Source organism: Elephantulus edwardii, unplaced genomic scaffold (assembly GCF_000299155.1).
Source record: "Elephantulus edwardii isolate Elephantulus edwardi_28Jun2011 unplaced genomic scaffold, EleEdw1.0 scaffold00059, whole genome shotgun sequence".
NCBI lineage: Eukaryota > Metazoa > Chordata > Mammalia > Macroscelidea > Macroscelididae > Elephantulus > Elephantulus edwardii.
Window position 1 is genome coordinate 15,165,794 of NW_006399809.1, and position 17,540 is coordinate 15,183,333.

Genomic DNA, 17,540 nt, shown 5'->3' on the forward strand with positions numbered 1-17,540 from the left:
ATTAATCAGAACTGACTTTGACAAGCACTGTGGCAACTGGACAATTAAAACAGACATTCGGATGGCGGGGAAGAAGAACAAACTGCGGAGGAGGGTAGAGAGAATGGTGCAGCAATGAAGGAATGAAAACCCAAAATCCCTGTAAATGTTCATTAAAACTAATAAAATTTAATAGTAATAAAAAAAATACATAAAAAAATAAGAATAAACATATAATGCAAATGTTTTAAAAAACATGTCTATATAGTTAAGGGGATCACTTCTGGCAGAAATACATTTTTTAAAAAACTCAAAGAAAAAATCCTATAAAGTAGAAGATATAGATTTTATATGTATATACAAAAAGAATAAAATCACTCTAGACTATTTAGAGTTGTCAATACAAATGCCAGAAAGTTCACTTAAACAAAAGAAAATTTCTGTCAGTTATTAAAAATATTGTCAAATAAATAAAATATAAAAGGGGGAAAGGAAAAATAAGATATTTAAAAATATTTTAAAACTAAGAAAATCAGACAAGAATGTTTAAAGAACATACACATTTGTGGCATTTTCTATAAGTAATCACCACACTGAAAAGATGTTTAACAAACAGCGACCAGTAATTTTCCTCCAATCAACTTATTATCTGACTATTAGCACAAATAATCCACTATACATAAATTAAATCATATTCCACTAAGATAGAATTTATGATAAGCAAATGTCAACTGAAGTTGAAAGATAACCTTTTACAATCTAAAAAAAAAGTTTCTTTGAGAAAAATGGACAAAATTTTACTTGTTATTGTTGTTACTGTTGTTATTAGATGCTGGTGGGTTAAGTATGACTTATAGTGACCCTATGAACAACACACTTGAACTCTGTCCTACCCTGTGCCATCCTCATCAGCTTTGACACACTTGAGACTATTTCTGCAGCCATTATGTCAATTCATCTCACTGAGGGTCTTCCTCTCTTCGGCTGTCCCTCTATCTTTCCAAGCATGATATCCTTTTCCAAGAAATAGCTTCTAATAGTAACATATCCAAAGTGTTAAGTGGCAAAGCTTCACCATCCTTGTCTCTATGGAGCACTCTGACTGTACTTTTTCCAAGACTTATCTGTTCATTCTTTTGGCAGTCAATAGGATTTCCAGTACTCTTCTGCAAGCACCAGAACTCAAAGGCAACAATTCTTCTGTCATTCTAATTCACTGTCCAGCTCTTAGAGCCATAGCAAGCAGTTGAAAAGACGATGGCCAGAATCGGGCGCACCTGATTCTGTCTTCAAATTGACATCTTCAGCATTTTGAAGGGTCTCTGACAGCAAACTTGCTCAAACCAATAAAGTCTCCTGATATCCTAACTATCGGTGCCTAATTGGCTATTATTAATCCATGTAAGGTAAAATCATTGATAGTTGCTGTTATTGTTACATGCAGTCAAGTCGACTATGACTTAAGAATCTAAAGAGTTCTTGTAGTCATTAAAAGTGTCTGTAACTTTAAACACATTCATTTTAGTGTCACTTTATTCTTTATCAGACTAGATTTTTCTCTTTTGTTGTTGCTGTTGATTGCCATCAAGTCGCACACAACTCATAGCGACTGTATGAACAAAAGACCTTGAGGCCTTTCTATAAACTATCGTTACTCCAAGTTCATCGAGTTTCCAGAGGCACGTGGTTTAGGAAGTGGATGTTACTGCTGCTTCCAAACTTGTCTTAAAACTGGGAGCTCCACCAAACACTGTCCACCATGGGCAGCCATTCTGGCATTTGAGATCCCAATGGTACAAGGTTCAGCATCACAGCAAACCCAGATTACCTCAGCACAGCAAATTAACAGAAGAATGCTGTATGATTTAGAAAAAGGTTCCTCCAAAATATGGCAACAAGGGATTAAACTATAATCCCTTGGGCCCAACTTTTAAATAAAAGGGCCCTCCTGGAGGTCTTGTTAACTCTAAACTAGAGGCTTAAGTTTAAAAAAAAAACAAAAAAACAACGAAACCTAAACATTCCACAATGACCCTTAGACAAAACAAAGGAGTCCATCTGACAGAGTCCAGCCACTTCTCCAAAGTGGAGACAAGGGCTTGGCCTTAATGCAAGTGTCCTCTATTTCTCTTTAATCAAATTAAATCTTGCTAGATATCATTCTAGAAGAAATAAAATATATACAATATGCTATTAATGGCAAAGATGAAATAAAATGTGTAGAGATTTCTTTTTTAGGATTTACCCATTATAAAATTCTTTTTTATTCATATTTTTTTATTTTACTAGTTTCTTTTCAAAATTCTAATACATTGTTTTCCAGAACAGATTCTTCCAATTTCTCTCACCCCCCCACCCATCAAATTGTACAACAACCAATTTATCTTAACAGACAGCAATAATGTGAACATGTAATTTTATTTAAAACTGAAAATTATTTTTATTTCCTATATTAAAGTGGGCTTTTCCATTTTAAACACTTATTTATCTCAGACCTCCAATAATTTAAAATGAGTTATTAGGATTCTAAAGGTATAAACAACTGTATGTTTACCTGTTGGTTTGGAATATGAAACAACAGCATTTCCTTCCAAGTCTGATGGTAGATAACTTCCTTTCAGATAAACAGAAAAGGCTACTGTTCTATTCATTTCTGGTGCTACAAGCAATGCAAAAATAATAGAGACTGTATTATTTGAGCTATTATTAACAATAGTTAAAATGTATTAAGCACTCATTGCATATACACTCCCCCAAGAGACAGGAGCACCCCCAGTCTCTAAGTATCTCCCAGTCTTTCCATGCAGAAACTGGATTATAGAGATTGCAGTTTGACCAAGGTCACACAGCTATTATCACAGTGTGTGATGTTGCTAAAAAAAAAAGGCTGGCAATTAGAATTTACCCATGTCTTTTCAGAAGGAAAATGTGTATTCTCCTCCCATAAAGGTTTATTCTCTTAGAAACCAACTGGACTATGGCCATGCGTCAAAACCACCTTCTCTCAAGTATCACTCTACTAACACTGCTCTCTTTACTCAAGAGGACAAGAGGCATGAACAGAAAAAATAGGTTAGCAAAAAAGCAGGAAAATCACAACAAATATTATTTTATGAGGTCTAGAGGGAAAAAAGGGAATGCAAGGGAAAATGGAAGAGGACTGGTTATATAATTAGCTATTATAACTTAGCAAATTGTAACAGTTCTTCAATGCAAGATACTTGCCTTTGACCTGAATTAGAAAGTCAGAGAAGATTCAGAAACATGATTTTTTCAGAATGTGCCACAGAAATATTAATTGGGAGGTATTGTGAAAGTATTAGAAAATTAAATGAAAAACCAATGATAGAAAATCACCTACAGAGTTACTTCCCTCAGTCAGTCAGCCACTCATTCATTCATTCAAGTTCATAGGGAGTGAGGTTGCACCGATAACCCAAAGGTTGAATCTCTCTGCTGGTTCAAAGTCACCAACTGCTCTATCAGGGAGAGGCTAGCAATCTCTCCTTTCCTGCAATTTATAGCCTTGGAAACCCAGCGGAGGCTGACCTATGAGTCAGTCCCCACTCAACAGCAACACATCACTATGGGTCAGAATGAAGTCAATCAAAGTTCAGTTTTAGTCCAAGTGGACATAGCAAGTGAGCATCAGAGCCAGGATTCAAATACGGTCCCAACTCCAAAGTCAATACTCTTTCCTCAGATCACAGACTAATACATAATGACTTTTAAGTTATGGTATTAATTACAGATTCAACTAGTTAAGGAAAGCAATTGGAAATATATACCCTGAAAAAACAATTCCACTCAACAGTTAATTGAATATTCATACTTACGGGGAAATGTAAGGCAAGCAAAACCTAGCACAATCATTCAAAGATTTTTATAAACTTCTTGACTGGATAAAAACATACTGCAATAAAAGGAGAGAGGATGCTCACATGAGGGCAAATGATAAGCCAACACAAAAGACTTACCCAAGCATTCAAATGTAAACTGATCACAGGTCAGTACTAATGGTGGCTGCACATAAACTGATAATTTGGCTTTCTGCAATGCCAGTCGACTCTGCAGTGTGACCTAAAGAAACAGAAATGGTAACTAATAGAGAAGAACATTTCATCCAAGTTAGTAAAATATCAGAATACGACAATTACTTTTAAAATCAAAGGTCTATAAAATGAGTATCCAGAAACCATATAACATATAGCTTAAAATGTTCTACTGCATCATGATAGATGATGAAGAGATTGAGATTGTTAACAGCTTTAGTTTGCTTGGCTCCACAATCAACACTCTTGGTACCAGCAGCCAGGAAATTTAAAGATGAATTGCATTGGGAAAGTCAGCTGTCAGAGACCTCTCCAAAGTACTGAAGAGCAACAATGTCAGTCCAGAGACTAAGGTGCGCCTGATACAGGCCATAGTCTTTGTAATTACTTGTTATGCATCAGAGAGCTGGACAACCACTAGTGACGATAAAAGAAGAATTGATATCTTTAAGGTGGTGTTGGAGAAGAGTATTGAATATACCATGTACTTCTAGGAGAACAAACAGATTCACCCTAGAGAGGGTGAGACCAGGCTGCTGCTTGGAGGCAAGGATTCTGAAGCTTCATCTGACATACTCTGGACATGTTGCAAAGAAGGACCAGTTGTTGGAGAGGGATGCCATGCTTGGGGAGTTGTCAGATAGAACAAGAGAGGAAGACCCTTGATGAGATGGACTGATTCAGTGACTGGGGTTATAGGAGCAATTATGTCAGAGACAATAAGATTGGCACAGGATTGAGCAGGGTTTAGGGCTGTTGTACATAGGGTCATTATGAGTCACAGATGACTCACTGGCACATAACAACTACAACAACAACTTTGTTAAAATTGTGTAAAGAGTTAAAAGACCTTTTCCCCTACAAATATAAGCATATGGCCACAAAGCACATTAAGAGATACTGAGACTCATTAGTCATTAGAGAGATACAGATTAAATCTACACACAATGAAACATAACCGCACAGCACTAAAAAACCAAAATAAAATTCAAACTCATTATTATGATGTCAGAACTGACTCAAAGCTGACCCTCCTGTGAGTTTCCATGGCTGTTCATAGCATGAGAAGAGATTGCCCGTCTTTCTCGCATGGAGCCTCTGGTGGATTTGAACTACCAGAGAGGTGCAGCCTTTAGGTTAACAGTGCAACTCCTTACAGACTACAACACTAGAGCTTGCAAATCACTACGGTGGCTTTAATTTAAAAGACAAATTATAAAAAGTATTGGCAAGGAAACAGAGAACTAGGAACTTCATAAATTGCTGTAGCTGCTGCTGCTGGTGGTGCTTGTTATGTGCCATCATGTCAACTATGATTCATAGCAACCCTGTGATAAACAGATCTGAACTGTGCTTTATCCTGCACCATCCTCATCTTCTCTGCCAGATTTGAGCCCATTACTGTAGACACAGAATCTATCAATCCTTCTCAATGAAGTTCTTTACCTCCTTCGCTGACCTTCCACTTTTCCAAGCATGAAGTCCCATTCCAAGGACTGGTCCCTCCTAACAATATACTCAAAGTATGTGAGATGAAGTTTCACTATCCTTCCCTCTAAGAAACACCCTGGCTGCACTGTCTCCAAGACATATTTGCTTTCTTGGCAATCGAGGGAATATTTAAAACTCTTTTCCAGTAGAACTCAAAGGCACCGATTCTTCTTCTGCCATCTTTATTCACGGTCCAACTCTCAGAAGCGTAACAAATAGCTGAAAACAGCATGTCTTAGATCAGGCACACCTTAAGCTTAGGTTTAAACTGACATCATTGCTCTTCATCATTTCGAATTGGTCTCTGGCTGAAGACTCCCAAAGCAACATCTCGTTTGGTTTCCTGACAGCTAGGACCAAAGTTGTTGGCTGTGGATCCAAGTAAGATAAAATCATTGCCAATTTCTATATTTTTTCTATCTAACATAATGTTTTCTATTGGCTCAATGGTGAGTAAGTTTGTTTTCTTGATGTTGAGGTGTAATCCATACTAAAGGTTGTAGTCTTTGATCTTATGCAGCAAAAGTTTCAAGTCCTCCTCTTTTTCAGCAATCAAGGTTTTGTCATATGCTATTGAGGAGTCTTCCTCTGATCCTGATGCCACATTCTTCCTCATAAAGTCCAGGTTCTTGAATGATTTGCTGGCCATAAAGATTGAGCATGTATGTAGAAAAGATATTGTCCTGAAGCACACCTTTTTTCATTTTAAACCAGAGAGTTCCCTTGCTTTTTTTCAAACAATAGCTTCTTAATCTTGGTACAAGTTTCACTCGAGACAGTCAAATGCCTTTGTATAGCAAATAAAACACAAGTCTATATCCTTCTGTTACTATCTGCTTTTCAAAAATTGTACAGTCATGAGGGAAATATTCCATTACTTTATTATAAAGTTAAATATAAACTTATCACATGATCTGAAATTCCAATCTAAGCTGCGTACCCGAAATAAATTAAAGCATATGTTTACTCAAAACTAGTATACAACTAATCACAGCTGCATTATTCTTAATAGTCAAAATCTGAAACAACTTAAATGTCCATCAACTGATAAATAGATAAATAAAATTCATTATGTCCCAGAACGCTATGTTATTCAGTAATAAAAGAATTGACAGATTGATAAATGCTGCAACATGAATGAACCTTTAAAGCATTACACAAAGTGAAAACTCCAGTAACAAAAGATCAGTTAATATATTTTCCCATGTATATAAAATGCCTAGAATAAGTAAATCTATAATTGGCAGCTTTATGCTAGATAAAGAAAAGATTGAAGCTGTTAATAACTTCTTCTTGCTCAGGTCCACAATCAACTCTTAGCACCAGCAGTCAGGAAATCAAAAGACAACTTCCTTTAGGAAAGTCTGCTGTCAGGGACCTTGACAGAGTGCTAAAGAGCAATTATATCAGTCTGAGACTGGGCTGCATCTGATCTAGACCACGGTCTTCTCTATTGCTTGCTATGCATCTGAGAGCTAAACAATGAGTAAGGATGACAGAAGAAGAATCAATGACTTTACATTATGGTACTGGAGAAGAATATTGAACATACTATGGACAAGCAATAGTAAAAACAGGTTTGTCCTAGAGAGAGTGAAACCAGGTTGTTCCCTGGTGGCAAGGATTTTGAAACTTCATCTCAAATACTTTGAGCATGTTGCCTGGAGGGACCAGTCCTTGGAGAAAAACATCATGTGTGGAAGGGCAGAGGGTCAGCACAGAAAAGGAAGAGATGTACTGACACAATGACTGTGGCAATGAGGACAGTTGTATCAGAGATGATGAAATTGGCTCAGGATAGGGTAGAGTTCAGGGCTATTGTTCACAGGGTCACTATGAGTCTTAGTCAACTCAATGGAACATAAAACAATGAGAGATAGGAGATGAGTAGTTACCTAGGCCTAGAATTGAGCAATTGCTGGGGACAGAATGGGAAGTTATGCTTACTAGGTACTAAGTCTCTTTAAGGGAATATAAAAGGTGTTCTGAAATTAGATAATAGCGATGATTGTACAACCCTGGGATATACTAAAAAGCATTAAATACTTTAGATGAGTGGACTATAAAGTGTACTGTGAATCATCTAAATAAAGTTATTCTATCAAAAATAAAGCATATTTTATCTTTCTTTGTGGCTACTGAATAATCATATCATGAAAGATTATACATATATTTGTAGCAGTCACCTACCCTTTATATACATATATATAAAATGCAGATTATATATATATAAAATGAAAGATTATATATATATATCAAAAATATTATAATGCCATAACAATAGGAAAGAAAATTATATATACATATATTAATTTTTCTCACCTATAGTTATGGTGTTATAATGAAATATTAGTCTTTTTCCAATCAGTATAATGCTTATATATAAGTTAATTATTTTCTAAAGATTTTTTTAAGCATAATGTATCTAGGAAGAAGTATGTAGTATATATAAATGTCACAATACTGCATTTTATTCCATGACTTAACAAAGAAACATGTGTAATAATCAAATCTAGATGGTGTCAAAGAATATCCCTATTAACAGCTATATTTCCAAACTAGTAGAAAAGGATGGGCATTCTTGTGTCATTAATTGCTTCCAGAAACCCATTATAGGGTCAGCGGAGGGTCAGTTCTGACTCAATGGTACACAACAATAACAATAATATAATCCTAGGAGTTGAACATATTCTAAAATAAGATTAACAATAATAACAACAACCATTAGAAGTTTTCTTATACAAGGATCCATCATAATAGATTATTTCAGTTTATTTTCTTATTTAATCTACAAAACAGTATAAATAAGTATCGCCGCAATACATTATTTTACAAGATAAAAACTAAGTATTGAGAGGCTCTATCATCTACCCAAGGCTGCTCTGATTAGAAATAGAAGAATCACAATTTAAATGTAGTCTACAGGAATCCAGAGCCTATGTTTAACCTATTATGACTGAGGCTCAAAACAGCACTAGAACTAAAAAAAAAAATTCCTCATTTTACAGTTTAGGAAATAGAGGCTCAGAAAAGCTAAATAGCATCTACAAGACCATACAGTCAATAAACACTCCAGTTGAAAATCGTGGCCGAGCCCCATGCCATGAGGGTTTAGTTTCAAAAGTGAAAATGAAAATCACTTAAAGCACTAATAAGTCGTTTGTAAAACAGCAGACATTCTGACTCTGTCTGGCATAGTGATGATGTCTCTTTAGACAACGATCACACAGTTTGACATTGTTAGAATTCAGAAGAGTTTGCATTTGGTTTAGATGTATGATAGTGTTATCTCTCGTACACAGATTTGTTGAACCCCAACAACAGGCTCAGCCTTTTCAAATTGTGAATCAGGGAGGTATGTGATGAAAATAACTACAGTTAACAAAGAATAGTTGTGTTTGAGCCAAAAAAAGAGTTAAAGACTTGGCTAGATCATAAACGTCATATTTTAAGAGAAAAATAATTATAGAATATTAAGAGGAAAATAAAAACGATAATATGAGAATTTTCCATGCTATTTTTCCACCTCTAACAAAATGAAATATGATCCTTAGGAAACATAATCTTAACTTTTTATCCGAGATGTATAACTCCAAAGGCCAGGTATGAACAACCGCCCCATCTCCCTGCCTGAACAGATGGTCACGCATCATGCACACATACTCAAGGTAGCCACATCTTCGTTCACTTGGAACGGATGGAAAACGTTTCTCAATTAAAAGGATTTATTATGATGGAAACTTGCATGGTTATATATCTTGGCTGCTGTTGTTATAAATGGCTATAAGGAGAGATTTATGGCAGAAGTTTGTATAGAAACTGTCAGACAGAATCAGGAAGTCATTGTGTCTGCCATGTAAGTCCAACCAATTTTGTGTATTGGACATTTTTTCTCTCATGTGTTAAAATGGTGATGAGAAACAGAGCAGTGATTCAAGTCATTCTCAAATTTAGAGATTCCACTAACAAAGGAATATGCTCCAAGAACGCCATGTCATCCTCTTCAGGTGGCTATTATACATGGAAGGGTAAAAATTACATGGAGGGGAAAGGAGCATTTATTTATAGCAATAAATTCTAGGTTAGGGAAAAAATTAGTACAAGCAATGTTAGTTCAAGATTTCTTTTTATAATTTACACTGTACTTCTGAATTGTTATGTGTATATGCCTTAACAGTATAATTGAACGGTATAACACAGGTATAAAAGAGGTTTTCTTATACAAAAGTCTATAGATCATTCCTGGAACCCTGCAGTTATATTTTCTCTTTAAGTGTTTGATTTCTTGCCACTAATGCTTTTCCAGACTCAGAAGTATTAATGAGATAGAAGCTTTGATTGGATAGGAGAAAGGGAACTGGGAAAAGACCACCCTTGTTTCTAATGGCAAGAATCCAAAAAAATTAGCTTAGGAAACTGTTACAGAATTGTGCTCTCTTCAGCTTCTACCAAAGATCTCCACACTTGGCCCACCCGCTGGAGCAGGGTAAGCGAACACAATTGGTAAAGTCTGCTTCTCTGTCAAGCTCCTCCAAGGACATCAACTCATAATCTGAGAAAATATGAAGCCCCATCCAAGTTTTGACTAAGCAAAATCGCCAAGATCCACAACTTTCCCTGACTTCCAAGGTCTAGGCAGTGATAAATATTTTCAGCTTAATACTGTGCTGATTACTACACTTTAATCTAAATATTGTAAGAGGGTTCCACATTTGTGTTCAAGTTCTAAAATTCTATAATGACAATACTAAAAATCTTAACCAAAACCACATCCTTCATATTCTATCATTCCAGATCTATCAACTTGTCACTACTATACTTTGTGGCTTCTTCATTTAATAGATTTTTGCTATAAACACATCCCCATAAAGCTAACATTATGGCAGATAAAACACTGGGAGTTCCTTTGAAACAAACACAATCATCAATAGAAGAGCAATATTATTAGTATTCATATGCTCTTTGATGACATTTCACAGCCTTATTTGTGATGCTTTAATCAACTGCTTGGTTTATTATGAATGGTAACAACAAAGATCCTTTAGTACACTTAAAATAACTAAATTAAGCATTTACACAACTGTATGTTGTTGTTGTGTGCAGTCAAGTTGCCTAGGACTCACAGCAACCCTATGTACAACAGATCTGATGCTGGCTCTATCCTGAGCCAGTCTCACACACTCTAACACACTTAATCCCAATGCCCCAGTTATCATGTCAATCCATCTGATCCAGAGTCTTCCTCTCCTGCACTGTCCTCCACCCTTCCTAACATGATATCCTTCTCCAAGGACTAGCCCCTCCTGGCCACATGCCCAAAGCATGTGAGATAGAGTTTCACCCTCTCCAAGACAGACCTATTTGTTCTCATGGTGATTCACAGTATGTTCAGTACTCTTCTCTAGCATCACAATTCCAAAGCATTAAGTCATAATAAATACCTATATTAAATACACACTGATATAATGTGATTAAGAGTTTAACTACATAGGTAACAATGAAGGTTACCTATTCACTATCCAAGGCAACAGTGAAAACAGTGAAAGATAGGATGACATTAGTAATAATACCTGCACATAACAGTCTAAAACCATGGTACTATACCTTCACTGTGACTGAAGGGACGAGTTCAGCTCCCACTTCAACATCAGTGGCTTGCTGTAAACACAAAATCAGGAAAAGTAATTTTAATTTTGCACATTAGTGAGTAAGCACAATGAATAAAATAAATACTTCCCATAAATAATAATAATAATATACCTTTAAAGGATTTATCATTGTGACAACAGAAAAGTGTTATGGGACTTTCTGGATATTCTCATCTGCAAAGTCATGAGCTAATGATATTTAAAACACCTACCCCATTAAGAGGGAGTTTTGATAGCCTAGTGTGTAAGGAGTTGCACTGCTAACTAAAACGTAAAAGGTTCAAATCCACCAGTGGAAGAAAGATGGGCAATATCATCCCTTGTGATTTACTGTATCTGAAAATCCACTGAAGTGTCACCTACGAGTCAGCTCCAACCCTACAATCCATAGCAACAAGAACAATCTCATTACAAGGGAAGAAAAGTAAAATATGTTATCAAACTATTCTTTCCATGTTTACTTACATGTTGAATAAACATTTCTCTTAACTTGTTCTTTATATTCTGTAGATGTTGTTATGTACACTGAGTTGGAACTGACTCAGCTGACCTTCCAGCACGCTTTCAAAGGCCTTTAATTGCACAGGAGCTACCTATCTTTCTCCCAAAGAGCAGCTGATAGATTCAAACCACATGCTTCCAAGTTGGCAGAGCAATTTTTCACCATGAAATCACCAGAGCTCATTCTATAGATGAAAAACCAAAAAAAGCTAGTATTCAGACATGTACTACATTACATGACCACAGCTCCTTGTACTATTCTTTCAGGCCATTTCCAACCTTCCAAACATATGCTTTATTCAGGTTAATAACATGGAACTAAAGATACAGAGGGTGAAACTTCCTCTCTCATACTTTGGGTAGTTAGTAGGGGTCAGTGCATAGAGAAAAAACATCATGATCACAAAAATGGAGGATTAGGAAAGGAAGGGATGAGATGGATTGACACCGTGTCTGTCACAATGAGTTCTAGTGTGGCAGAGAGGATGAGATTGACACAGGATAGGGCAGGGTTCATATTTGATGTTCATAATATTGCTATGAGTCCTACTATACTTAACAATGACAAAGATACAGAGAACAATTCTGGTGGCCTAGTGGCAAAAAAAAATTGTCACTACATCCCCAAGTCTTGCAGTTCGAGGCCACTAGCTGCTCCATGGGAGAATGGGCAATCTCCTCCCAAAGCAGTCAACTGCCTCTGAAAACCTGCCAGAGGGTCAGCTACGAGTCAGTTCCCACTTGAGGGAACACAACAACAATAAGCAGATTCTTACATCTAGAAAACAAAATTAAAATGAGATTGTATCATTTTTATTAGTGCATATCAAAATTAATTCAATGAATTTAATAAATTAATAAAATAAATTATAATAATAAATACAGCCCAAATGTTCAACCACAAACAAATGGATTGGGAAATTATAGTACATTCACACAATGGAATACTATGTAGCACACAGGAGCAATAACTTTGTAAATGATTACCTAATTTGGGACTGGAAAGCATTATGCTGAGTGACCTAACTCCATCCCAAAAGGATAAATATTGTATAATACCCTTCATGTAGAATGAGTATAAGGATCCAGGATGGGTGGGAGAGGCTGTAAGCAGAGGGATGTGGATGTACAGGGGGAAGAGGGGATTAATCATTGGGTTGTACAATTTAATGGGTGGAGGGATGAGAGAACCGGAAAGAATTTGTTTACATTTGTATTAGAATTTTGTAAACAAACTAGTGGAAAAAAAATACTAAATATAAATATTTTTAACAAAAAAAAAAAAAAGGTAGGACCAAAAGGCTGACAAAAGGCTACAAAGCCAGAAACACATAACCAGGAGAGGGTAGAATTGATGATTGAGCCCTTCTAAAGATCAAATTTCTGTGCACATAAAAAACTTTTCCAACAGAGTGAAAACAAAACCTACTGTCTAGGGTGGTGGTGGGAGGGAAATTGACACTAACAACTCAGACAAAGGTCTCATAGCAAAAGTTTACAGAACACTCTTGAGCTTTTACAAGAAAAAAAGATTGATAACCCAATTACAAAATAGGCAAAAGACATTTCACAGAGATAGGCACTCAGATGGGCAAACAACACATGAAGAAATGCTCAATATCAATGGCAATAAGAGAGCCGTAAATCAAAACCACAATGAGATCCCATCTCACTCCAATAGCAGCGGCAAAGTTTAACAGAACAGCAAGTAATATGCATTCGAGAGAATGTGAAGAGGTAAGAATTGTCATACACTGTTGATGAGATTTTAAAATGGCACTAGAACGCTAGATGGCAGTTTGGAGTTTTTTTCAAAAAGCTGACCATAGAAACACTGTATAACCCAGCTATTCCACTGCTTAGAATATACCCCAAGAAAATTAGGACTGAGACAAAAACGAAGATTTGTATACCAATGTTCACAGAAGCATTATTCACCATTACAAGAACATGGAAACAGCCCAAATATCCAACCACCTTGAATAAATAGAAAGATTGTAGTACATTCACAGAATGGAATACTACGTAACACTCAGTAGCAATGATGTGGAAAATTACCATGTAACTGGAAAGTGACTGGAGAGTAGTATAACTAACTCAGTCCCATAAGAACAAATACTGTATGACACCATTATTGTAGAAATAGATAACCAGTAAAATGTATGAGGACCCAAGGTTGGGGAAGGGTATGAGCAGAGGGGTGAGGATAGGCAGAGGAGAAATAATAAGGTAGTACAATTTGAGAGATGGAGGGAGAAGTGGGTAAAGGAAGTGGAAAGACCCACTGGGGATCTGAAAAGTAGCACAGTGGTTACCAGAGTTCAATGTTGATTAATTGTATAAAATATAATAAATCTGAATGATTATATGAAACATAATGTGAATGAAGGATTAGTATGAAACACAATGTATGCAAACTTTATAAGCAAACCAATATAAAATATTTTATTAAAAAAATATAAGAAAAATTTTAAAATGTATAAATGAAGGGGGAAAGAAGAAACAATATTACTTTTCTGACATGCGTGCTTTCATAATAATGATTCAAAATAAAGTCTTTTTTTATCCAGTCATACCTAAATCTTGGGAAATATTTCACACTTTGCCATCTACAGAGCTAGAAGACAAACTTTCTGTTTTTCAGTCTTCTCAACTCATAACTAAATACCAAGATACATCAAGAACAGCAGTCTTTTGGGAACATAAAATTATAGCAATGGAGAAATGGTTATAGGACACTATAGTATCTTTGACACATAAATCATTAGACTAATGTTTTCCAAAGGGCTGAATATGATACTTCCAGAAAATTACTTAAGAAAAAAATAGCAAGACAGGAAAGATGAGGCTGGAAATAGACACTTTAGATGAGAGGAAACAGCACCCTAGTTTGCTGCTAGGGAGATATACATTATAATGTAATGCTACTACAGAAGGTCCTTTTCTACAAATGCCAAATGTTTCTGAAAAAAAGAAAGAGAATTCCGTATTCCAAATAGCCTATAATTAAAAGAACCTAGAAAAAAATTATATACATTGCCCAAAGGAAAAAAATAATCATTTCCAAGGCAAGAAAATGTGTGTACATTTGTCAGCTAACTAAGCAAAAATGTTCCATTCTAACTACACCCTTCAGGTAGAGTGAGAAATAGCGTGTGCTGAATGGCCAATGTTTAAAACAGTGCTTCTACTATGTGACTCAGCTGGGTGAATGTTTCTTTCATAAAAATTCCCTTTTTTTTTTCTTAAGTATACTCAATTTACTATGTTATGGCAATGGTAACATAATTTTTATCACAACTCAGGTTGGCCCTTTAAAAAAAGATTGATCTTTTTAAAAACTCATGACAATCACTTCTTATGTTATGCTCTGATGCTCAAATATTGAGGTCATTTCCCAGGCAGAATTATAGGATATGGACTTCAAATAAAGCAAATCCAGTGAATATAATCTCCAGCATTTATTGAACAACTTTGGTAAAGACACAGGTAAACAATAGATTTTGCCCAAATTGTAATCAATGAGATATAGCCAACCAAGACCAAATTAATGGTCATGGACAAATAAAAAGGAAATGGGGTAATGCAACCAAATACAGTCCCCCTTTCAACTCTCTTGTTTCTCAGTCTTCTATTCATTCATGGAATAAACATACATTGACTACACCCAGTACATTGCAGAGACTAAGGATATGGCAGTGAACAAGACAAGTAGTGGGATGCAGGGGTAATGATGGCGATGATGATGATGATAATAATATAGAATGAAGACAACTATAACCTGACGATGACAGCAATCATTTATTATAACAATGTGATGAAGCCGATCCAATCTTTATTCCCACTTTACAGAAGAGAATATGGAGACTAAAATATTTTCTCTGTATCACACAAAACCAAAGAGAAAATTCATTACCATAGAGTTGTTTCTGACTTATAGTGACTCTAGGTCAGGGGAGCACATCCCTAGATGACTTCCAAGGCTGTAAACTGTCATGGAAGAAGATTGCCTCACCATGCTCTCCTGAGCTCGTTGTTAGAACCATTTGATTAACAACTTAGCTTTAACTCACTGCACCACCAGTTGTTCTGTTGCTATTAGATGCCACTGAATCAATTACAACATACAGTTACCCTGTAAAGAACTCATCCGAATCTAGCTCTTTCCTGCATCATATGCTTGAGCCCACTGTTACAGTGATTGAGTCAATCTAACTTTTTTAAGCATTTTCCTCTCTTCCTCTGACCTTCCACCTTTCCTGGCATGATCTCTTTTCCAAGAACTGGCCCCTCCTGCAAATATACCCAAAGAATGTGTGACGAAGGTTCACTATCTTTGTCTCTAAAGAGCGCCTGAATTGTACTTCCTCCAAGAAAGATTTGTTTGCTTTTTTGGAAGTCCAAGTAATACTCTTCTCCAAAATCAAAATTCAAAGGCATCAATTATTCTTCTGTCATCCTGTTCAGTATCTAACTATCAGGTGCAGAGGGAGTCATTTCAAAAACTATGGCTTGGTTCAGGTGTACCACCAGAAGTCACACAAAATGAAACGAAAAATAGTTTCTAGTTCAACCATCTATTCTTAAATTACTTATCCACTACTCGGCCATGTATTAAGAACTGTAATTTCTCAATTCCTCAATTAAGTGACTCATATACACGTTCCCATTTAAAAAATTATAGAATAGTATTATTCATAATTAAAATAATCTTAATACTCTAAAAAGATATGAGCAAAAAACAGAATCAATACAAGAATCACTTTTCCTCCCGTTCTTCCTTCTGCCTTTTCTCTTGCCTCTTCTTAACTAGAAGGTTTCCTGTAGAACTTTCTAAGAGATCCATGAGGCTACAAATGTGTTCCTCTAGTTATTCACCAAAAAATCTTCTATTTGGAAGCCCATAATTTAAACTGGCACTGCGACTCCAGTTTCTCAGAGCCCATCATTAATATAAACCCCTTTAACACATGTAAATATACCTACAGACACTGAATCAAAATTAGGTGAAACGAGGGCAGAAACTGTCAAGTCATCTTCTCTCTCAGTCATGGGCCAGACACCTGTAGTTTAAAAAAAAAAATTATTAACATGGAGTTAAAAACTGCAATATATCGCTTTTTTTCTAAAAGTCTGTTTATTCCATATTTTAAATGAAAAAATAAAAGTCATAGATATATGCACAAGTTGCAAAGGCTAATGCAGTATAAAAATAGAAGCTTGATGCTAATAATTCTTCTAAATGGCACTATAAAGGAAAATAGTCTTTCAAAATATTTGGTAAGGCATGACCAATAGGGAGGATTGTTATTGAGTGTCCTTGAATCAACTCTAATTGGCGGCAATTCTATGTATAACAAAGGAAAGCCTTTAACCAATCCTACACCATCCTCACAATCTCAACTGTGGTTAAGCCTTTGGTGGCTGTCATTGTATCAATCCAACTCAAGGCAGTCTTATTCTTCTCTGCCTCCTACTTTGCCAAGCCTGATACACTTTTCCAAGGAATGTACTCTACTGAACCATTAATAGAAACCCAAATTAGTGTAATCTCCTTGATGGCTGCTTAGTTATAACTAACAAAATGTAAACGGTATACATATCATTCTTACATTTAACAAGTCTCCTACAAAAATCCAACCACAAATGACAGACACATAGATCAATGGAATAGAATTGAGAACCCGGAAATCAGCCCAACTATTTATGGGCAATTGATTTTTGACAAAGAGATGAAATCAGTTAGGTGGGGAAATGACAGCCTTTTTAACAAATGGTGTTGGCAAAATTGGAAAACTATCTGCAGAAGAATTAAACAAGATCCCCACCTCACTCCATATACAAAAACCAACTCAAGGTGGATCATGGA

At 35.8% G+C, this 17,540-nt stretch overlaps 1 protein-coding gene across 4 annotated transcripts in view; it reads right to left on the bottom strand.

Moving 5' to 3' along the window:
* The window catches only part of BBS9 (Bardet-Biedl syndrome 9), a 677,588-nt gene that overhangs the window by 396,932 nt on the left and 263,116 nt on the right, over positions 1-17,540 (bottom strand). For 2 of the 4 annotated variants that reach the window (XM_006887602.1, XM_006887601.1), the window contains exons 10-13: positions 16,658-16,734; positions 11,127-11,180; positions 3,957-4,059; positions 2,534-2,638 (exon numbers count right to left, since the gene is read on the bottom strand). In XM_006887602.1, coding sequence (XP_006887664.1) covers positions 2,534-2,638; positions 3,957-4,059; positions 11,127-11,180; positions 16,658-16,734 — 339 coding nt within the window. The remainder of the gene's footprint in view (positions 1-2,533; positions 2,639-3,956; positions 4,060-11,126; positions 11,181-16,657; positions 16,735-17,540) is intronic. The other 2 variants (XM_006887603.1, XM_006887604.1) reach the window with 1 other exon arrangement.